Below are 23,823 nucleotides of genomic sequence, written 5' to 3'. Positions count from 1 at the left end.
CCTAAAGGGGCCAGTTAGGATGGCCGAGTTAGTCTAAGGCGCCAGAAAGGTTCTGGGGCGTGGGTTCAAATCCCACTCTCAACACAAATAACAACTTATTCTAATTTATCAGAGGAAACTAAATGCCCCTTTCGATAGTCCTAAAGGGGCCAGTTAGGATGGCCGAGTTGGTCTAAGGTGCCAGAAAGGTTCTGGGGCGTGGTTCAAATCCCACTCTCAACACAAATAATAACTTATTCTAATTTATCAAAGGAAACTAAGTACTCCTTTCGATAGTCCAAAAGATGCCAGTTGGGATGGCCGAGTTGGTCTAACGTGCCAAATTAAGATTTTGGTCCGAAAGGGTGTGGGTTCAAATCCCACTCTCAACACAAATAATTAGTATTTTTCTTTCTGATTTTTGACTAAAAATATCCCTTTTTTACTTCGGACGATTGCCAACTTATTCTAATTTATCAGAGGAAACTAAGTGCCGCTTTCGATAATATTAAAAATGCAAGTTGGGATGGCCGAGTTGGTCTAAGGCGCCAGATTAAGGTTTTGGTCCGAAAGGGTGTGGGTTCAAATCCTACTCTCAACACAAATAACTGGTATTTTTCTTTCTGATTTTTGACTAAAAATATCCCTTTTTTACTTCTTACGATTGACAACTTATTCTAATTTATCAGAGGAAACTAAAGTGCCGCTTTCGATAGTCATAAAGGCGCCAGTTGGGATGACCTTCTGGTCTAAGGCACCAACTTATTCTAATTTATCAAGGAAACTAAGTTCGGTGATTGACAACTTATTCTAATTTATCAGAGGAAACTAAAGTGCCGCTTTCGATAGTCCTAAAGGCGCCGGTTGGGATGGCCTTCTGGTCTAAGGCACCAACTTATTCTAATTTATCGAGGAAACTAAGTTCGGTGGACTTGGTCAGCGGGCGGTGGCCATGGCGAGGGGCGCGCGCCACCCCCGGAGACCTCCGACGCTGATCCTAGTGGCCCTCCTCACCATCTCCGTCGTCCTGCTGGTGCTCCTCGCGCTCGGCGCCTTGTCCCTCCCCGCGGTTTCCAAGGACGGCCGCGTGGCCGAAGTACGCCGCTCCGTCGGCGAGGCGTACGGACGAATCGCTCGCTATGATTTCGTTCTTTGTGTTGGTCGATCTGAAGGCTTTCTTCTTTCACACTGTTCCTCTTGAATTTGAGAATTCGCAGGAGAGATGAACTCCAGGAGACAGGGGAGCAATGGACGGAAGTACTCTCGTGGGAACCGAGGGCCTTCCTCTATCACAACTTCCTGGTATTTATTCTTGATCTTACCGCGTGCTTAGATATTAGTTGTGCTGAATTGTGTCAACGTATTGTTCAAAGGATTCATTCTTTATGTGAAATCTTCGAATTTATGAACAAATCTTTCCATTTAGAGTTGGGAAACAGTTACATAGGACTATCTGTTTAATCCTGATATAGTCTAAGCTTTCTTGCTGATGAACATATTAGCTACCTTAAGATGGGTAATTTGCATCACGGGTCTCATGTTAGGTGCCATATATCTAGATTGTTACAAATATATTTCCAGAAAGGTAAGTTATTATGCAGAATAATCATTTCATGCACAAGCAGATAAACTCCTTCCTAGATTTCACGTATCGAGCATGGATTAAGGTACCAATTATGCTAGGGTCTCATGTTAGGTGCCATATATCTAGATTGTTACAAATATATTTCCAGAAAGGTAAGTTATTATGCAGAATAATCATTTCATGCACAAGCAGATAAACTCCTTCCTAGATTTCACGTATCGAGCATGGATTAAGGTACCAATTATGCTATTGTAGACGCAATGCTGTCATTGTACTGGCGTGTGATGTTGTTATTGTCTTGTTGATGCCTGCTGAATAGTGCCAGTATATATATCCAAGCACTTGAAAAATATTGTTCTGTGTTGAAACATTTAGTAGATGAGATCTTCATAATCATAGATTAGGATGGACGCAATCTCTGGATATGAGTGATTTATAATCTACAGTTCATTTCTTGCATATGGGAAAAAAGATCGGCTATCGTTTAGTTGTGGTTGCTATCAGAGGGGTCATACAAAATTTAGAAACTGTCACCTTCCAAGAATAATTGTTGAGATGCCACCATCGCTGAATTTGCATTATCCAGGCGCTGAACAAGACATAATATGAGTGCATGATCATGACCAAGATAAAAGGATGTAAATCCAGCCACCAGTTTCCTAGTACAAGGCAAGGCACAACATACCTTTGGTTGTATATTTTGTGACAGTATTCATAGATTAGCATCATAATGTCCCTTGAATTTACCATCTATGGACCGAGATAATGTGTTGGTAATGTTTCCATTTATATGATGGATGATACAACTGGAGCATCTTATTTGTGCTTAAATGCCATTGGATTTATTAATTTTGTGTAAAATTTTCCTCCTTTTTAAGATGAGGCATTTGCCACAACAAGCTTTCACAGATCATCAAACCATTCTTGTTTATTTTTTAATTTTGGAATAAAGAAAAGTGATATTTTAGTAGGTTTGCTAATAAAGTTAGATTATACATGTAAATGTAATACAATAAAAGCTTTACATTTGACAGTGTATTCCAAATTTGGCATAAAGGAGTTGCGTTCAAGAATCAAGATACCTATCTCATGTATGATTACTTTAACATTTCTCAGTGGGTTAGTACATGTCAGCCAACATGGAATAGATGAAACACCATTACCATCCTACATGAGGTAACGAAGATACATTGGTGCATGCTTTGCATGGTACGAGACCCGCATTGGTATGTTAGAATTTTTTTCTCAGAGATTCAAATCTTGGTCGAGGCTAATATATACACACACATACATATAAAGATTGGACAGCAATATAATTCAAAAGCCAAAATTGTGAAGTTAAGTTGTGAGCCAAACCCATTATATGTCAGTGATTCTTTATTCATTTCTGTTCGTCTTAGATTCATGAATATTTTTAGTATCTTCCTCATTTATATGTGAGTTGATTGGTTTCCCTTATTTTAAGTATTCAAAATTCATCAGCATCTTTTCTGACATTAATCTGCACATCTGTTGTGATGTGTTTCATTTTCATTAAATCAAAACCACAACATAACTTTGTTTACCAAATGCATCCTCCTTTATCTTTTTTTTAATTAATTTTAAATCATACCATATTAGAATTTTTTTTAAAGATCATGTCCTTATCAATGCCAACTCACACCTATGCATTATTTTAAAATTATTTTCTTCAAAATTTAAAATTTAGGTCAGAATTTACCTTTCACTTGGCTTTTTATTTGCTTGTAGGGCAATTCACACAGTTATTGTTCAATGCAGAATCATATACTTGAAATTTAAAAACAACATGTTGTAAAACTTAACTGTCTTGTGGGCCTTTTATCAAATTGAATTTGTTAAGGAAATTTCATGATTTGATGTGTGGTTTCATAGTTGAATTTTGGCCATACTATATTTTAAGACGTCATTGTAAATGGATACTGTTAGCTTTCTGTTAGTATTAACTTAAATATGGCTTAATAAGAGAATTGTTCAACAGTATAGTGGCCTCAAGTGCTGACATTGATTTTGGGTTGGTCTAGATTAACATCCAACTTTTGGCCGTGGCATCTAACTTGCATGTTAGATTTTTATTTTTCTAATTCTATTGTGTTTTGTGAATGATATTCATGTGAAATCACAAATACTGATATTTTATATGTTTGTCAGTCCAAGGAAGAGTGCGAGTACCTAATTGAACTGGCAAAGCCTTATATGAAGAAGTCAACAGTTGTAGATAGCACTACTGGGCGGAGTACAGATAGCAGGTTTACATATCACAGATGTCTCTTAAGATGTTCTGGATTTCTATGTTAATTTGATATGTCTAACTGTAATAGCTTTTTTTCAGGGTTCGGACAAGCTCAGGGATGTTTCTTAGAAGAGGACAAGATAAAATCATTCGAGCTATTGAGAAGAGAATAGCAGATTTCACCTTCATACCTGTAGGTAAGTAATGCAGATTGTTTTTGGTACATATTCATGTTTCAATGGCTTCTACATGTTTTCATTTTGTTGTTCTTTTATTCATGATTTCTATTTTGTGCTGTCTTGCATGATTTTTGGTGTTAAAGAGTTCATCATGATGAAGGCATGTTTTGGACTATGTACTGTATTATATTTTATGCTAGAAGTTTGATCATATAAAATATTTAGTGGCATCTAGAAGATGTAGGTAGAATGTGTTTCTTGGAAAGAGCATAATATCATTTGCCTATTCAAACAATTCTGAAATCATGCAAAGCCTTAATAGTTGCTGGTGAAAGAGGATTATAAAATGAAGATGAATGTGCAGAAAAGAGAATGGCAAGGCAGATGTCAAGAGGAGGTTGGATGGAAAAACTGGAGAAATATAAACTGAGACATACTTACAATTGGATACTACATAAACAGAAATCAAACACTGAGTGGTGGAAAACCAATTTTGGTTTTATGGCACCTATGCTTTCTTAATTATGAAGAGCTTGGTTTAAGGATGTTGCATGAACATATTCACTAGAAAGCATGGTTTGATGTTTTGGCTAGACCAGTAAGAAAGTACGAAACTAGCAATATGTACCATCCTGTCACGGACTTAGCTGGAATTGCCCAAGTCATGAAGCACCCTTGCAGTAAATTCACGGACTTAGCTGGAGTTGCCTACGTCGTGAAGTACCCTTGCACCAACTTCTCGGACTTAGTTGGGATTGCCTAAGTCATGAGGTGTCATTGCGATATATGTGTCCTCAAAAGGATCAGCCTAGTTGCAACCTCGTACCGGTCCCAAAGGACCTATAAAATAAGTTGATTAGTTTGAAGACAAGCGACAGACAAATCTCAATGTCTTACAAAGAGGGAAGCTTTACAAGTAATTCAACGAGCATCCTGAGTGCAAGAGAGGAAAGAGAAAACAAGACTTTAGAAGGCTGAACGAACAGTTGCAAGTCCGCAAACAACTGCTCATCAAGTGTCGGGCACAAAGACAAGTTCCCGTCAAGTTAACGTACGAACTTGTGAAGATTGTTCAACACCCGACACTACCCTAAAGCCCCAACCCCCCTGGTGGTTCCAGGGTGCTAAGATGACTGACGTTTCGCATGCGGTCTACAGAAAACAAGCCATAGTATGCAAAAACGAAACCATTTTGGGACAGTTTTGTCCAGCACGACGAGCGATCGCATTGCAGCACTGTAAACCGTTCAAGCTTATATTTTTACAAGCAAAAACACACAAAACTAAAGCAAAACATGCTGCCAAGCATCTGTACAAGTATACAAAAGCGACGAATGGTTCGTTGAACGAAATTGTTATAGGTGCATGATGACTGGTCGTGATAGTCCGAGCTTTAACCTACATGGATCACCCCCCATCCTGTACGGCCCTGTCCTAATCTTCGAATAAATTAGAAAACATACTTTATGCTCGCATTAGTGAGCTCTCTTTGCCCTAAATACAAACCGTTCCCATTTCGCCTCATGCAGTCGTCTGTCATTGCCTGCTGCCCATCGTGTGTTGTTGATAGGTATGCTTCCTCATCCTCTTCCACTTCCTCCTTCTTCTTCCTCCTTCCTCCTTCCTCCCCCCTCTTCCTTCACCACCTTCTCTCCTTCGTCCTCTTCCTCGTCCCTCCTCTTCCTCTACCACACCCTCTTCTTCCTTTCTCTTCCTCGTTCTTCCTCTTCCTCCACTGCCTCCTCTTCTTCCTTTCTCCTCCTTCCTCGACCACCATTCCTCTTCTCCTTCTTCTTCTTTCTATTCAAAACACTGGTACATATTGGTGTACCATTTGTTGTACACCAGTACCAATCGGTACATGCCGGTACGGCCATCGACTGATATGGTCTGGTACACGAAATGGCATTCCCTGCTAGAGAGAGGACACATTTGATATTAATTGATTTCCTGTCACTGATATGTTTAATAGGAAGACTGATATGGGTCTGGTATGAGACATGGCGTTCCCTGCCAGCAAGAGGACAGATTCAGGATGAATTGATTTCCTGTCACTGATATGTTTAATAGGAATGATAGATGATAATAATTGATTCATGTAAGTGACTCCAAGCACTTTAGAGAATGTTTATTATACAGTTTTAATTTATGAGCTCCATGAGTTGGTATTGATGCCATAGTATCCAATGCTTAATTTGTTTCTTAGCAGATTGGTTTCTCCATATAGAATGGCTAGCCTCTCACCACTTTGTTATTACAATCAGCAAGCATTATAACTTTAACGTGTTTGACTTTTGCATCTTAGCATTATTGAGAACAGATGCTACCCGTTGAATGCATCTGTTGAGCAAGCAACGACCATTTGGTCTATTGACCTTATTGTATATTGCAACTGATGGACACCGTTCATCCCATGCTTAGAATTTTTTGGACTCTTTCTAGTGTCATCACTGTTACTGCTTCTTAGCATATCCTGCATCTGGCAATCTTTCTCTGACAAGTGTTTCTTGAGACGATCGTCACGGTTGTCATATACTTTTGTATCTCCGTCATGTTAGTACCCTAAAATTGTCTTTAATTATTTTGTCTGGCAGAGCATGGTGAAGGTCTTCAAGTTCTCCATTATGAAGTTGGACAGAAATATGAACCTCACTATGATTACTTTGTTGATGAATTTAACACTAGAAATGGGGGTCAGCGATTAGCAACACTTCTCATGTACCTGTATGTATCATACTTCATATTTTTCTTGGTTGTCTTCGACACTGGTCAATTATTCAAAATGTTACTGTTTTATTCAACTTATAACATTTTTGACCTGATGTTTGTTGATTCACTGTTGGTAAGTTCTGATGTCGAAGAAGGTGGTGAGACTGTGTTCCCTTCTGCCAAGGTATTCAGCAGTTCTTTACCGTGGTATACTGAGCTATCAGAGTGCGGGAAGAAGGGTCTTTCTATAAAACCCAAGATGGGAGATGCACTACTCTTTTGGAGCATGAGACCTGATGCCACTTTAGATCCATCAAGTTTACATGGTTAGTGGTTTCTAGCCGGCTATCTTATTCAGATGTGTGCTATTTCAACAACACAGACATATCTTGGCTGAATTGTTAACATCTTTCTGTCGTATATAATATGTTGCAGGCGGATGTCCTGTCATAAGAGGAAATAAGTGGTCATCGACAAAATGGATGCATATCCGGGAATTTAGAGCTTAATGTACCGAGAAAGGTACCATATTGCCTCAAGATTATCAAGGATTTAGAAATTCTGATTTGACTTCTTGATTATTTCAGTAAATGTTAGTCTTTTCCATAAAGAACGAATCTGAGCCAATCACCTTCACTTCCACCTTTTATTTGACAGCCAGAAGGAGATATCGATGTACATCGCAGTGTCAACGTCTTTTGGAGATGGATTACCACTGAGGAGAAAACGTGCGATGGAGAATTGTGAGGATGTCGTGGACGGGCTGCTAATCTATTCATAGAAACTTCTTTTGTTAATGTAGGACCAACAACTTTATATACAGTCCTTTGAGTTTTGCTTGTATACTGTTCTTCTCTTAGTTATCTAAAAGACAAGTTGACCTACAACAAAATTGTAAGTGGAGTCGGTCACATGGATCTGAATCTTTTACCATTATTAAGATTAAAAAGTTATATGTTTAATTAATTTTTATTAAATCTTTTAATATACAAGTTGACTTGCTTATTGAAAATATTGATCATAGAATGGTGATTAGCTAGTATTAAGCAAGTATCACGTTTATTTTTTTTATCACATGTATTTTGTCGATATTAGGAGCATTTGCTTATGATTATCATTTTAATTATAATTGTATATATATAAATTTTAATATATTTTTATTATATAAAAAAGTTTAATACTAGAAATTAAAATAAAATAATGATAGATCAAATATATGATGTGTATTTTTGATATCATTCAAAAAATCTTTGTCTATTTATAGGCGTATCATTGTTGAATCCGAGACCTATATTGATATCGCTCTATAAAGAAAATTAGATTCACATTCTCCTTTCTCTTTTGTCTTTTTTATATGTGAGAACAGAGGATCTAAAATAAGTAATTAGGAGAGTTTCTCCATCGAGTTCATCTCCTAAGGAGTCATATTATAATTAGATTTTTTTTATTGACGAATAATTATAATTAAATCTAATCATATTCATAATATATCTTACTTAATTAGATAAAATTATATAATCTAATATTTTTCACTTAGCTCAATAATTGATAAGATATAAAAAAAATTAAAATTAAAATTAAAATAAAATAAATATAAAATATTTAAAAAATAATTTTACTTAATTGGATTCTAAATTTTTTGAAAAAGCATTTTATATGTGTGTATAAAATAAATCAATAAATCTAATAAACATAACATGATATTAAATTTGACTATTAATGGAAGTCATAATTATTGTATGTCATTAATATTATGTACCTTAGTCTTTCCTAATGTAATTTAAAATGATCATAGGACAATCTTATTATCACATTCAACTATACAAAATAATAAAAATAAATAACTTTAATTATATAAATAAAAATATCAATTATAATATTCACTCAAATATATTATTATATCTTTTATAGATTACTGATTAATCCAAAGCATGTCCTTTTAGACACTCAAAGTTATAAGTCTCAGCTGAATGAATATGCAATCAATACAGTAAAACTTAAATTTTTAGTTGATATTAATGATTTTTAATTTTTTTCTCTAATCATTAAATACTGTATATCAGAATATTTAATTGACATTAATTATTATTTTTTCTAATCATCAAATATTTTATACCAGAATATATATATATATATATATATATATATATATATAAAACTGTTAGAGTACTTACTATTCTTATAAACAAAAAGTAAAACTATTATGATATGTCAAAACGTATCGCTCACTTGATTGCTCTGAAGCCAGGCTCCAACATCACCCCTCACCGTGTTCCCCCCTTTCCGCCATTTGGGTACACCTAGACATCAGCGTCTTCAACACGTGTCGGTGTGCATTCTCGCTCCGATGACCTTAGTCTCGGCGATCGCTCGACGCAGTTGTCCTCCATTCAGGCCATGGAGATGTACTTCAACAATTTAGAGGTAAAGCTTGTAAATTGTCATAATATTGTATATTCCTCTCACAAGTACAGCTGCACCCCAACAACATTTAAGAAGATTGCCATAAATAAAATCCAAGCTTAGGCAATTGGAAGCTCAGTTATATGATAGCAAACCATGTTCATGACAAACGACGCTACACCAACGTGATCAAGCTACTATATATCAAGAAAGCAGTATCTGGCGATTATACAATATATGACAATAATGACACGGATAAATGGCTCTGTTTGAGCTACTAAGAACATCTTAGTTGCTCTGATTAATTACACAACTCTATGTACTCCCAAATATCATAATTGGAACTAAACTAAAGTGCATTAAATACTAGGCTTGTACATTGTCCTTCCGGAGACAGGTGACATCACCTAACCTGTGAAATGAAGTACTAATGTTAGATATAATGGAAAGAGTTAAATTATCTACTAAGACAGAAATCTGCTGCCAAAAAAAAAAAAAAGAGGACAAAAATCTATTGGGCTTTTGCATGCATATCCCTGTGAAATTGCCCTTTTCTAAACCCTGAAAGTTTGAGGCTCTCACTCTATTCCCATCTCTTTGAAACTTTTCCAGAAGATCCAGTCAAGGAAACGGAAGAAATTAGTAAAGGCAAAATCTTTAGGCAACCATTCAATTATTAGCCTCCTCTGTAAGGATAATAAATTAGTTTACACACTTTTTCCCATATCATGCCATATAACAACAGAAGGAGTAAATACTGTTTTTTTTTTGTTATCTGTAAATTCACTTATTGGCTTTCTTTAACTAATCAAAATATAATTTATTAAAAAGATTAGATGAGAGATAAAGGACTGTGGATGCCAAACAAAGGGGGTTTAGACTCTAGGGTGTAATACACCAAATGATGGCTTTGCAGGGCTACATATTGTAAAACGCACTTCACAGGGATATATATGCAAAAAAATAATAATAATCCAAATACACCTCAAAATAAAAGAACTGATAGCGAATACTCACGTTCCAAGAATCTTTTTGGTATGGGGCACTAGGATCACCAACATATGGTGCATGCTGAACCCGGTCTCGTAAAAGTGGTAGCCTTGCCGGCATATATTCATCATCACTATCGCAGCCGTTTCTACTGTCTGGACCAAGAGCCCTGAGAATCATGCCCAGAAAGAGGGACATAGCCTAGCATATCAGAGGAAAAAAAAACCTTTTAGATTTAGAACAAATTAATAATCTAAATCATAAAAAAGCTAACAACGCAGAGGTGGAGGGGCAAGATGAATATCAGACAGTTCCAGTGGGAAGATATGAGGTATATGCAATTGCTGCAAACTGTAAAAAATTATTAAACATCAATTTTGGTAAATTACCAAGAAAACAGAATAAGAACTTGTCACAATAGATACCCTAGGATATAGAATGAGTACACACATATAGTTGAAAAAGACCGGTCATCAAAATCTATATATGAATACGGAAATTATTTGCAGTCCTGTGATGAGGTGGCTAACACAGATGTTCAGAAATATGCAGTTATATAGTGCTTTTAAGTTTTCTGTAATTGTTGAATCAACAGAGCAAAATCCAATAACAATTAAAAAATGGATGTTGTACATGGTTCCAAGAAAAATCCAATAACAACTAAAAAAAGGATGACGTACCCAATTATTGATCTAACCATGACTTCAAGTTTCAGCTTATTCTGGCCAAAACTGCATCAGTTTCCAGATGCACTGATAGGCTCATCTCAATCAGTTTGGCCAATACCAAATTAATTGGATCAGGCTTTTCTAAGTTTAGTTCCACCGGCTTCTGTGATTACAAATTGGGTTGACTGGAACTAAAAGATCACAATCAATTAGTTAAATTGATAAATTTAGGCTAGATTTAAGTGAATAGATAAATTTTAAAGCTAGATTTAAGTGATTAGTTAAATAAAAATAAATAAATGTCTTCAATCAATTTGTTGTAACATTGCCCGACATTAAAAACTAGTCATCAGATACAATGATTCATTTAAGGGGTGGTCCAGTCCATCACACTCCAGCCAATGCAGAGTTTGGGTAGCTATTAAAAATTACATTCTGCATAGTTAAATTTGAAGATAGTTGGGATGTTCAAAAAAATGATAAAACACAAATTTCAACAAAAGCATGTTTCAACTTTCCATAAATTGTATGAAAAGCATACCTGTGTAGCCACAATCACCGAACCTATCCATCTGCACAACTCATCATTTGATCTAATGAAATTCTTAAACTCATTAAATCTCCCAGTTTGATCTTCTGGGAAATCCTGTTAAATGATCAGACCATACAGAAATATAATGTTAGCAACATTAACCAAAATTTCCATATACAAAAAGAACTTGACAGATGTACCTCTTCCCAATCTCTGTTCAGAATTACGTCTGCAGCTACTGCAGCCTCCAGCATCACAAGAAAAAACACTAAAGCCATATACTGTAATTATTCAAGGATAACAGTAATTATGTCACAGGTTTAAATCATAATTGACTGAAAAATGATTCTTTTTGGAAGTTGCAGTAAAGAGTTATGCATGCTTGATTCCTGTAGAAATGAAAATTCCAGAGGAACAAACAACCAAAGAAGGGAAATTGAATTAGTGACTGAAGGTAAGTTATGCATTTCCATATGTTTTTATCTTTTAGCTTACAAGCAATTAAGTATGGTAGTAACTCTGGAATCAATTGGGATATATATTCAACTACAACTAAAAACAAACGTTGTTACCTAGAATATTGATGCATGACAGAATTTGCGTTTCTACTTCAGATGATACGGTTAAAACAAATTATAATTAAACCCAGCGACATCAAACTTTTGATACAAAAATCCTCTATATACCACCAAAACTGAAAGACTTGCTTGATAACACCCTCATGAAAATAAAATGCAATGTCAAATGAAAAAGAGAGCCTTTTGAAATGGATCATAAAAGAAGATGAATAAGTTTCAGAAATGATCAGACAAATAAGTTTAACATATTCATATGACATACATACAACAAAGAGGACTTCCTACAAATTAATTCATATTCTTTTCAGTTACGAAATATGATTGAAGTTCAAACTGCATATCAATGTTTTTTGTTGTGTTCAACTTTAAGAATCAAAATTCATGGTCTATTACAAATATTTGCAATGTGTAGGTGCTTTGTATAGAGGAAGAAGGCACCCAGATATCAATTTACAAAGAAGTGTTAAGTATCCAGCGTCCATCAGCTAATGTATAGTATTAGCTTTATAACATTGTTTATTCAGTAAAAGAACATATAACAATCAACATTAATTTTAATTTATATTTTCCACATCTAGAAAGCTCTGTAACCATTTGCAACAGAGAAGTACCGCGGAAAAACAAAGCTACTCAGAACAACAAAAAAGTCATTATAGCTATTAAACATGGGTTCAAACTAAAAATCACATGATTCTGTCTTAATTCTGAGTGTAGGATACACAAGCAAGGCCATGACCATTGGCTGTTTCCGCAGCAATATGACCAAAGCATGTTATCAAGCATAAAGAAACTCCTAGTCCAAAAGAAGTGTAAATGAACCTGCATGTACATGAGAAACATATTAAATGTTTGAAGACACATGTGAATATCATGTGAAATGGAAGTATTGGCCGATAAAATAAATTCATGTCCAATCAATAACCAAATGGCATTAAGCTAGCTACTATTACGTGTTACAAACTTATTTTCGCAAGAAATTATTTATACATTCTGAAAAGATACAAACAACTCGTTTCTAACGAATAATATATAAAAGAACAAGAGCTGCTTACCACAGAATACTGATTAACCTTCTCTTATGTGAATATCTCACACAAACATAGAGATACATATTTCAGAAATAAAAATAAGCAACTACTCATGTTTCAAATAAGCATCGCTATCAAGGGCATCTTCCTAGATCACTATTCTGATGAACTGGAAAATCACAGAACAAATCAGGAAGAAGGAAATACAGAACAAAAGAAAATATCATGTTTTTGAAGTATTAGAGGCTCAAAGCTTAATTCTCTAAAACCAGAAGATAAAGAATATAGAAAGAGTTGTTTTATCAAACAAACAAACTTTTTGTAGGTCATGAACATCGATAAAAGCACTGGAAGTCCCGATGTGGATCCCAGCACCAATGCTAGCTCATATCCTCAATCGATTGTTCAGGAAATCACGAGCCCTAATCTTTTCCACAAAGAACAACCCAATCCCCCTTGACTATTAGACATCTACCCAAGAGAAAACAGAAAAATCAAAACAGTCTCGCAAACCCTAAGAAACGTCCTTCACAGGTCAAACGTTCAAAAATGAATTTTTTCCCCTTGCACGGCAATGTCAGAACTTTATCCGTGGGGAAGGAGCCGAAAGGATCAAATATGGGGAAGAACAAACCAGGCACCGGCGGTGGGGAAGGCATGAGTCTGGCGGAACCAGACGTTGATCATCCAGAGGGAGTAGAGGATCAACCCCACCCCGACGAATGCCGCCACCGAGTTCACCAGCTTCAGGACCGATTGCAGGCAGGTCCGCACCATCCTCCCCATCCTCGACGAACACCAAGAGCCGATCCCAACGGGGACGACGACGACGACGACGACGACGACGACGACTTTCTAGAAAAGAAACGGAATCGAAGTGGGCTTTTGTTGTCGCCGACAATTGTTCTTTATTCTTTTCCTACTTAACAAAAACAAAATTACACAATCTATTCTCGTATTTATCCTTTAAAATAAAATTTAGCATGTGTATTTAAATTCGAAATATTTTGTTAATATATAACATATTAACAGTTAAAATTAACCGATAATTAGCATAATTATGATAAAATCATAATATGGATATAATCCTTAGAATAGGAAGAGAATATATAAGACTAAATTCGTTATGTAAAAACTTAAAAGGATAAATATGTAAAGAGGGCAAATAAAAAGAAAAGAAAATAAGTTGTCGCGATGATGGGTAGATGATGGACAGATGTCGGCAGAGAAGTCAACGCCAGCACGCGGCAACCGTGTTGTAGTTTGCCGCGCTTTCACATATATATATTCTTCAAAAGTTTGAAAATAGAAAATTTTACCATTATAAATTTTAATGCCGCATTAGTCGAGGAGTTTATTTAATTAAAATAATATATAAAAATATAAGACGTTTTATTTTTTTATTTTTATCACCTGACAATAATGTGCTGTGCTTACCTGGAATGATAATCTTATTAGCAATAATCTAATATGCATAAAATTATTTATGCCCTTTTCAGAGTCTCTCCAAAATTGATTTTACCATATTGACCTCCTTATTTTACGGTATTAATTTCTTAATTATCATAGTAATTTATTTTTTGATTTGATACTAATTTATTTCTTTAATTATAAGATTATAAATTTCTTAATTATGAAATTTATAATTTTTTAATCATGAAATTTTCTATACTCCCCTCGAGTTGGCCGGAAGATGTCAATCATTCTCGAGTTACGTAGATAATTCTTTCTTCAATTTTCTCCTTTATGAAATGTCGATATACTTCAACATATTTTATTATATTATGATGCACTGGATTATGAGTAATATTGATAACAGCTTTGTTGACACTATATAATATCATAAGAGTTTCAATGGGTATTTGTAACTCTTTTAAAATTATTTTTTTGTCATAAGAGTTCACAAATATCTATATCTTATGTTATTGTTATGAACGCATTGCTTCTAGCGATATCCGTCTTCTTCCTACTCCTCCAAGTCACTAAATTACTGCTAACAAATGTACCATATCCTGAAGTTGATCTTCTATCACTTACTAATCCTACCTAATCAACATAAGTAAAATTCTCAATTCTCATATACTTATCCTTTTTGAATAATAATCCCTTATCTAAAGTCCTTTTTAGATATGTAAGAATCCTATATACTGCTTATCTCTAAATATACTTCATATGATAAATACATAAATTGACTCACTACATACGTAAATCAACTTACCTATCAATCTCTAATATTTTATTGCATCTACAATGACTCTGTGAGAAGGACATCTTAATAAAATCTATTATTAGAGTGTCAATGTGTTTATAACAAAGCATTACTATTTCTTTTAAAAGATATAAGGTGTATTTCCTTTATAAAATAAATATCCCATTCTTTAATCTTGCTATTTTCATGCCTAAGAAATATTTTAGCTATCCAAGATCCGTAATTTCAAACTCTTTGTCTTCAAAATTTTCAATTATGAGATATTATTAGTATAATATCATTTGTATAAACTATTAAGAATAGTAATATCTCATTTATTTGAGTGTTTATAGAATATTATATGGTTCGAATGACTTTGAGTGTAATTATAAGGATAAACTAATCTTGTGAATCTTTACCATAAAAAAATCTTCTCATTTTATACATCGTCATATAAATTCTCAAAGCTAGGTCGTACATGCTTCTCGTAACACTCCCGATTAGTCCCAATAAAAATTAAGATTAATTTATCAATTTCAACTTAAGTATTTTAATTAGGGGTTTAAGCCAAACGAAATTGGTAGGTTAGTTAACCTATCAAACTTGGGTCACGACACTTCTTCTCTTAATTATCCATTTAAAAAGATATTTTTTACACATTTCAATAAAATAAAAATTAAAATAAAATCATCTTTTTGTGACCAATTTAGTTTTGTACATTTCAATAAAACCATCCATCTTATATTTAACGGTAAATAATCATTTGCATCCCACTAAATTCTTTCTCTTTGGTAGCATTGAATCTCATATTTTGATGATGAAACCACTTGATATATATTTATGATTTAATCTGCGTTTTGAGTGATGCAGGATGCTTCGATCAGGATGAGACAATTAAAGCAGGAAAATCATGTTGTGCTGGAGGAACATGTCAGAACATTGGACGTCGGGCCGGTGGATCGGTCGACGTATCGACAGAAGGCTTCGGGCCGTAGACTCGGGCATCGGGCCAAGAAGAGCAAGTATTGTGCTAAGGATATCGGAGTTGCGGAGTCAACTGGCCGATTGGGCAATAGGCTGCAGGAGAGGACGATGCGCCGAAGAATCAGACGAAGCGTCGAGGGACCAATGACATGCCGGACAACTTGGTTAATTGCTTAGGATTAATTGTCTCGATCGAAGTTTTGAGATAAGTGTGCAGGATTAACTACGATGAAAGTGAGACGTGTAGCAGGAGTTGTGCCGAAGTCAAGACAATGATCACGTTGGGAGTTCGAGAGTTCGACGGAAGTTCGGACAGTTGTCGGAAGTTCTGCGGGAACAAATCCGAGAAGTCCATAAGCTTGCCAAAGAAGCTCGTCGGAACTCGCCAAGTGAATCGTCACAAGTCCAGGAGTTTGCCGAAAGTCCGCAGGAGCATCACCGAGGGTTCATCGGATGATCGACGGAAGTTCGCCGGAAGCTCGCTGGAAGAAGCGATTGACGCATTGGAGCAAGTTGCAGTAAATGTCTTAGGAAATCTCGTAGTTAGCACATTGATTAAGTTGGAAATGGGAGGTGATCCCATTAACTTAATCTTGGGGCAATTGGGCCCCTAAAAAACCCAAATTGGGCCGAATGGATCAACCCATTCGGACCCTGATTTCTGCCAGGCGGTTGAACCGCCCAAGGCAGGAGGTTGCACCGCTTGGGCTCAGTCTCCGAGCGAGACTGGGAGGTGCAACCGCTCCAGCCAGGCGGTGGCACCGCCTGGGGCTCAGTCTCCGAGCGAGACTGGGCGGTGCAACCTCCCCTGACAGGAGGTGGCACCGCCTGAGCTCGGTCTTCGAGCTCTGCCAGGCGGTGCAACCGCCTCAGTCAGGAGGTGCAACCGCCTGAGCTCAGTCTTCGAGCTCTGGCAGGAGGTGCAACCGCCCCTGACAGGAGGTAGCACCGCCCAGAGGCTCAGTCTTCGAGCTCTGCCAAGCAGTGCAACCGCTCCAGTCAGGGGGTGCAACCGCTTGATCCCAGAATTCCGGGAATTGACAGTTTTGAGCTCCAAATTTGAACTAGGTTGGGGCCTATAAATACCCCACCCATTCAGCACTGAAAGAACATGAACTTACACCGAAATCTTGATCTTTTTCTGTGATTCTTAGAGCTCAAAATTGTTGTAAAGGCCAAAAGTTCTTCTCCGTCTTTTCTTCCAAGTTCTGAGTTGTAAAGAGAGGAGAGAAAATTCTGTAAGGGTTGTCTCCTAAGCCTGTCAAAAGGAGTGAAACTGTAAAAGGGTGGTTGGCCTTCGCCTATTGAAGGAAGGCCTCTAGTTGACGTCGGTGACCTCGTCGGTGGAGGAAGCCAAAAGTGGAGTAGGTCAAGATTGACCGAACCACTCTAAATCTCGGTTTGCATTTACTTTGAGCATCTTATCTTTACTGCAAACCTCCTCAATAGCTTACTGCCTTCTGTGTTTTTATGAACGTGTTTCAAAGTTCAGTGCTTTCCGAATCGGGGTTTAAGACGCAAATCAGTTTTATCGTACGAACGTCGTATTTCAGTTTGCTCTTACGTTCTGATTTCCATTATAACTGCAAACTAACTTTATATCTTTGCTTTAACTGCATCTCGCCTTATCTTAAGTTAAAGTGGTTTACGAATCAGCTTTTATACCGAAATCGCTTTTATCATACGAACATCGTATTTCAGTTTGCGCTTATATTCTGATTTTCATCATAATTACAAACTGCGTTCATATCTTTGCTGCATCTCTCCTAGTCAAAAGTTGAAGTGATTTACGAATCGGCTTTCTTACCAAAATCACTTATATCGAACGAAAGTAGTTTTCGGTTTTAATCGCAAAAGGTTTTCCGCTGTACTAATTCACCCTCCCCCCCCCCCTCCTCTTAGTGCTCTTGATCCTAACAGCTAGATGCATCACTCCAAGTGTCATTCTCTTAAAAAAGGCTCTCTATCTCCTCTATAATTGTCTCTCTTCATTCTAGAATTAATAGAACATTCTATATATTTTTTTAAATTTTTAAACAATAAATAAATTATGAAAACTTTAAGGGCTTGAGATAATATATGATAGGACATATATTTATGTATCGAACAAGATCTAATTCTTTTCCTAATGATTATGAGAACATCAAGATTTGAAGAAGGAACGAAATTACCTATGTCTATGTTTGGATCTGCTACTATCGGTTCAAACTCTTGACAATATTAAAAGGGTGAACATCGACCTTTTCTAGAGTCGGCTATCTTAAATACATATGAAGCTTAAGTGCAATCATAGTAATTTCTCCAATTGAATAAGACTACATAATAGCATATTGTAGCATTAAAGATTCGGATTGTAATATTGGAGATTTAGATAAAGGAGTATCAATAGGACTAATTAGTTATTGGCTAAGTAGATTTGGTGGAGTGAAAGTAAGAAATGAATCTGATAAAAAAATAAGGATTGATAGAGACAATTCTTAAAATAATATTCTTGGATAGAATTCGGTCGATCTCTTCCTGGCTGAGCCGCCCTTTGTCGTTGGTGATGGTTATTTTCTCTGATTTGCCAGTGCCCTTGTCTTCTGCCTTGACGTTGAGGTTGCCATTAGCATCCACCTCGAATGTGACTTCAATCTGCGGTACGCCCCTATTTCAGCATCAACAAAATGATAAGCTTGTGATGACGACCAACTCCAGCAGATCATGTCGTTCTGATGGAAGAAAGAAGGACCAAGTTTACCTTGGAGCTGGCGGAATTCCAGTGAGATCGAACTGTCCGAGCAACCTGCAATCCTTGGTAAGGCTTCTTTCACCTTCAAAGACCTACATCAAACAATCAAACTCATGCAAGCAACGTGTTGAGGAAGTATGACAATATGCTTCAAATACTGCTGCAGTTTTGTACCCGAATTGACACAGTGGTCTGCTGATCCTGGTAAGTGGTGAAAACTTGAGATTTCTTTGTAGGGATGACAGTGTTTCTTGGAATCAGCTTTGTCATGACTCCACCAGCAGTCTCGATCCCAAGAGTCAGGCGTGCCACATCCAGCAGAAGTATGCCTGCAACACGATCACATCAGAAGCGTACAGGAAGCAGGCAGAGTAATGTTTATGTGAGAAGGCTGATAGATGATCATCACCTCCGGTTCTTTCATCGGTGTCTCCACTTAGAATGCTTCCTTGGATGGCTGCACCATAGGCAACAGCCTCATCTGGATTCACGCCCTTGTTCGGTTCCTTGCCATCGAAATAGTCCTTGAGGAGCTATTGGACCTTAGGAATCCTGGTGCTCCCACCCACAAGAACAATTTCATCGATCTGGTGCTTCTCCAGTCCAGCATCTTCCAATGCCTTCTTCACAGACCCCATGGTCTTCCTGAAGAGATCATTGTTCAGTTCTTCGAATCGCGCCCGCGTGAGTGGTTCTGAGAAGTCCAAGCCATCATAGTGCGACTCGATCTCCACACGAACTTGGTGCTGGTTACTCAGTGCTCTCTTAGCACGCTCACATTCCCTCCTCAGCTTGCCAAGAGCTCTGTTGTCCTTGCTGATGTCCTTTCCATGCTTCTTCTTGATCAGCTTGATAAAATACTCCATGATCCTCTGGTCGAAGTCCTCACCTGCGGTAAAAGTGAATCTGAATCAAGAACATACCATACAGAAACACCACAGCTCATGACATTTTGTTGAACCCTTCTCTGATGCAGAACTGACCATCTTTACAGATAATAACCAATTGCCACTCTTCAAATATTGCATTCGATCAAGACAAACATTATGCTACAGGATTAAGGAGTTTACCTCCTAGATGTGTGTCACCATTTGTTGCCAGAACCTCAAAAACTCCATTATCGATCGACAAGATACTGACATCAAATGTCCCACCACCAAGGTCGAAAACAAGGACGTTCTTCTCTCCACCCTTCTTATCGAGACCATACGCGATTGCAGCAGCTGTTGGCTCATTAATGATCCTAACAACATTCAAGCCAGCTATCGTCCCGGCATCCTTTGTTGCCTGCCTCTGAGCATCATTGAAATATGCTGGAACAGAATGAAGATAGTGAGAGCAAGAATGCCAAATTCAGACATATCAAGCAGAAGAAGAAAAGGCGGCACATCAATTTGTTGAATTACGTGGAACTTTACCTGCGACTGTGACAACAGCATCCTTAATTTTCTTCCCAAGAAATGCTTCAGCAGTCTCCTTCATCTTAGTCAGGATCATGGCACTGATTTCTTCTGGACTGAAAACTTTGGTCTCCCCATCCTTGATCTTGACTTGAATGTAGGGCTTCCCATCTTTGTTCACAATCATGTACGGAAGAAGTTTGATATCCCTCTCTACCTCGGGGTCATCGAATCTGTCGCGCATGGGTGCCAAACTGCAGGTTACTTGGATGCAAGAACAGAACAAGGATTCAAACACTATGAAAGGAAGATATCATACCGTCTTCGTCAAAAATAGTTCTTTCTGGGTTCAGAGCTGCCTGATTCTTCGCAGCCTCGCCGATCAATCTTTCAGTATCGGTGAAAGCCACCCATGACGGAGTGATCCGATTCCCCTGATCGTTAGCTATGATCTCCACATGACCATTTCTGTACACACCAACACAGGAGTAGGCAGTCCTAAGATCAATTCCGATAACCGTTCCCAACTTCGTAGCTTCCTCTCTTGCAATCGAAATGCAACCATGCATCCTGCCAAAATTAAAATAGTCACCATTTACATATGAAAATTTAACAGTACATACCCTTAATCAAGAAATTATACTTGCCAAAAGAGACAACGTCAGGAACAAAAGATCACAATTATGATGGCAAAATCAGAAACATCTAAATTGTCAGAACATTTATCAAACACAATGGCATGAACTCAATGATTCGCTTTTAGATTTCATTGATAGATGGAAGGCCATGGAGTTGCAGAGCAGAGCAAAGTTAAAGATCAATTCATAAAGGAAAGTGTCTGAAGAATTCGGTAGAATTAGAAGAATACTGAAGATAAATTCTTCTAGAGAGAAATCTAACATAAATTTCACTCAACAACAAAAGAAACCTAACATAAATGTTTGGAAGCCATCATCATCTTCCTAGATATTCTCTTGCTTCCAGTAATAAATCTTGGAACAGAATCCACTACAAGTAAACTAAGCTACAAGGGCAAGAAAGCTGCAGCCACAAATTTCCAAGCTTAATCGTATCCAGAAACGCAAAAGTTTCATCTCTTAAGCACTATAAAAAGACCAGCTTTCAGAAAAGATGGGGAAAATTTTGAAGCCCGAACCATTCTCAAATCCACCACATACATTCCAAGAAACTTCAATAAGTAATCAACGAACAAATAACTCAAGACAACAACAAAAATTGCTTGGCGATGGATGGAACCAAACCGGTGAGCAAAAGGCCAAACAACACCAGAGATCCCCGATTCCCGAGTGACCGATCCATAACTCCTCTCTTTCTCACTCACTCCACGCGCACTCTCACACAATTCTTTCTTTCCTTTTTCTCGAGCTCCCGAAGGCTTCCCGTTGGCGTCTCGCGGGAAGAGTGTCCGAGCTCAAGGGTTTATTAATAGTAGGAAGGTCGGTTGTCGCCGAGAACAGCGCCCGCAAGCAAATGACCTTTGACACCGTGTCACGTTGTATAACGTGGACCAATAACGATCTGCCATGTTCTCCGGCCAGTGAGATTTGGAGAGACCATATGGCAACGTAGGGGGTTTGTTCGTGAGTGACGTGGACGGACGAGAAGAGAGGAGAGGGGCGTAGAAGGCGCGGGCAGATGTTCTTGGCGTCGAAGAATCGGGAACGTTATTGTTCTTCCTGTCACCAAAGAGTGGTCTGCGTCATTCGATCGGTCACCAGCCGTAGGATCATCGTGCTCCTCCTTCATCCACCGTCCAAAGCCACCATGCCGTTTTGGTAGACTTGAATTGTTCAGATGTTGAGCATTATTGATAATAAGGGGACTCCAAATTTTGATATTTTGAGAACTAAAAGTTAATCTAAATTCAAATTAAATGGGGTAAATATTGGCTATACAAATGATAATTGCAATCGAACGGGAGAGGGGATGTCAAAGCCAAAGATGGGCTCATAATTCGAAGAGTTATAAGCCATTTCGAACTGTCGTAGTCGAACAAAAACGAGTCGAATATTCAGGAATATGACCCAACAATTTAGAGAGGTTATAGATATTATATTATATATTAATTTTATTAAGAAAAAAATGACAAATTTTCTTAAAAGAAAAAAAAAAACTTGAGAAAGGGCTCGAGAAAAAGAAAAAGAAATGTGAGCTGGCATCGTATGAAGCGTTCTTGACCGAGGTTTCAGGTCATCGATCCGCATTCCTGGCTCCGCATTCCTCCTATTCTTCCTCCTCTCCTCATACTTCCCTCTATAATCCTTCCACTTCCCCTGCTCTCTCTCCCCCTTCCCCGCATCCCCCTTGCGACATGAGATGAAGCCCACCTTCTCCTCCCTCACCTCGACTTTTCGTCTCCCCAACTCCTTTCCTGGAGTTCCCTACTTCTCCCTCAAGCGTCCGGCTGCTGCTCCACGAAGAGCCCCCGGCTTACGTGTCTGCGGCTCATGCAGCGGACGGCCCAGGGAGAGTCCACGTATTGGCGACCCTGAACCCCCATGGCTCCTCCACCCTCCCGGCGCGGCGCCCAAGCATCCTTCCTCCGGCGATGCGCCGCTCGTCGGCTTCCGAATCAAGGGTTCCGCTGTCGGCATCCCCTTCTCCCTCCGCCTCGTGCAGCTGAAGAAGAAGAGGATGAACTCCCGCCGCCCGCGGGCGCCTCCCGATACCGACCTGGGCGACATCGGGAGCGCCGTGTGGTCGCTGGCTTACGCCATGGAGGAGATCCAGAGGTCGGTTCTCTCCAGCGATTACGATGGCGAAACCCGCGCTGGCGCTCCGAAGGACGCCGCCGAGTCCCTCGTCTGGCTCTTCCAGAACGTCTTCTGCACCTCGCCTGATCTCGTCGTCAGGCTTCTCGTTCTCCTGTCCGAGTTCTTGGCCGCTTCCAGCAAGAGGGAGATTCCAGATGCCATCGTATTCGATACGGCGGAGGCTGCGGCTTCCAGGTGCTGGTTCGACGTCGGAATCCTCGACGAAGACGAAGAAGCTAGAAGTTATGACGGTGGACGTCCCGACTTCAAGCGGCGGCGCGCGGCTTACGAGAACATGATCTCATCCGGGCTGACGACCTCTTTGATCCTGTCCAACTACGCGCAGCTCCTGTACCAGTACGAGAAGGATCTCGACAGGTGAAACCCGACGCAACATCTCGGAGAGATGGACTCATCGTTGACCATTGATGTACTTGGTGACAGGGCGGAGTACTTCTTCAGATGGGCGGTGATGCAGGAACCCGCGGACGCGGAGGCGATGAGCAGATACGCTTTCTTCCTGTGGCGCGGGCGGGGCGACCTCGAGGCCTCGGAGGAGATGTTCCTGGAGGCATTGCAGGCGGACCCTGAGAGCCAACACCATGGGGGAAGCTATGCACTGTTCCTGTGGAGCACCGGTGGACTGGGGACTTGCTATCCCCTCGGAGATGGTGGTGATGCGGATGGTGAAGAACCGTGACTCTAATCTCAGCATCACTGAGGTTACGAGGTTGTCACGACCCAGCACAGACTCATGTGTGGACCATTTCCAACAAGGTTTTGAACCTTCCATATATATCTTACAGATCTTGTTATATACAATATTTTACCGACACCCTCTGTC

General features: G+C 38.6%; 3 protein-coding genes and 1 pseudogene across 3 annotated transcripts; 2 read left to right on the top strand and 2 right to left on the bottom strand.

Annotated features, from left to right (window-relative positions):
• Positions 1–880: 880 nt before the first annotated feature.
• Positions 881–7,665, top strand: LOC135656097 (probable prolyl 4-hydroxylase 3). The gene is made up of 8 exons (XM_065175807.1): positions 881–1,098; positions 1,197–1,281; positions 3,734–3,831; positions 3,915–4,012; positions 6,589–6,718; positions 6,842–7,029; positions 7,139–7,225; positions 7,361–7,665. The coding sequence occupies exons 1-7, from the start codon at positions 932–934 to the stop codon at positions 7,210–7,212; spliced, it is 840 nt and encodes a 279-aa protein (XP_065031879.1). The 5' UTR covers positions 881–931; the 3' UTR covers positions 7,213–7,225; positions 7,361–7,665.
• A 1,617-nt stretch (positions 7,666–9,282) lies between these two features.
• Positions 9,283–13,812, bottom strand: LOC135582891 (tetraspanin-19-like). Its single transcript, XM_065175806.1, has 6 exons — positions 13,537–13,812; positions 12,594–12,693; positions 11,497–11,577; positions 11,306–11,410; positions 10,124–10,297; positions 9,283–9,518 (listed from the first exon to the last, which is right to left on the bottom strand). The coding sequence occupies exons 1-6, from the start codon at positions 13,686–13,688 to the stop codon at positions 9,510–9,512; spliced, it is 621 nt and encodes a 206-aa protein (XP_065031878.1). The 5' UTR covers positions 13,689–13,812; the 3' UTR covers positions 9,283–9,509.
• Positions 13,813–18,433: 4,621 nt separating this feature from the next.
• On the bottom strand, positions 18,434–21,605 carry LOC103984609 (luminal-binding protein 5-like; annotated as a pseudogene).
• An 818-nt stretch (positions 21,606–22,423) lies between these two features.
• LOC135656096 (uncharacterized) lies at positions 22,424–23,819 on the top strand. The gene is made up of 2 exons (XM_065175805.1): positions 22,424–23,357; positions 23,424–23,819. Exons 1-2 carry the CDS (start codon positions 22,543–22,545, stop codon positions 23,677–23,679), a joined length of 1,071 nt encoding a protein of 356 aa, XP_065031877.1. The 5' UTR covers positions 22,424–22,542; the 3' UTR covers positions 23,680–23,819.
• Positions 23,820–23,823: the final 4 nt, after the last annotated feature.

Source organism: Musa acuminata, unplaced genomic scaffold (assembly GCF_036884655.1).
Source record: "Musa acuminata AAA Group cultivar baxijiao unplaced genomic scaffold, Cavendish_Baxijiao_AAA HiC_scaffold_144, whole genome shotgun sequence".
In the NCBI taxonomy this organism is placed as follows: Eukaryota; Viridiplantae; Streptophyta; class Magnoliopsida; order Zingiberales; family Musaceae; genus Musa; species Musa acuminata.
The sequence above is the reverse complement of the archived record's forward strand: the minus strand, read 5'-3'. Positions and strand labels throughout refer to the sequence as shown.

Excerpts from the sequence above, each read along its gene's own strand:
- LOC135656096 (XM_065175805.1), top strand. The coding sequence starts at position 22,543 with ATGAAGCCCACCTTCTCCTCCCTCACCTCGACTTTTCGTCTCCCCAAC. Across the intron at positions 23,358-23,423 it reads TACGAGAAGGATCTCGACAG|GGCGGAGTACTTCTTCAGAT; the intron begins GTGAAACCCGAC and ends ACTTGGTGACAG.
- LOC135582891 (XM_065175806.1), bottom strand. The coding sequence starts at position 13,688 with ATGGGGAGGATGGTGCGGACCTGCCTGCAATCGGTCCTGAAGCTGGTG. Across the intron at positions 11,578-12,593 it reads ATGGTCATGGCCTTGCTTGT|TATATGGCTTTAGTGTTTTT; the intron begins GTATCCTACACT and ends GAATAATTACAG. Across the intron at positions 11,411-11,496 it reads TGAACAGAGATTGGGAAGAG|GATTTCCCAGAAGATCAAAC; the intron begins GTACATCTGTCA and ends ATCATTTAACAG.
- LOC135656097 (XM_065175807.1), top strand. The coding sequence starts at position 932 with ATGGCGAGGGGCGCGCGCCACCCCCGGAGACCTCCGACGCTGATCCTA. Across the intron at positions 3,832-3,914 it reads GGGCGGAGTACAGATAGCAG|GGTTCGGACAAGCTCAGGGA; the intron begins GTTTACATATCA and ends GCTTTTTTTCAG. Across the intron at positions 7,030-7,138 it reads AGATCCATCAAGTTTACATG|GCGGATGTCCTGTCATAAGA; the intron begins GTTAGTGGTTTC and ends AATATGTTGCAG.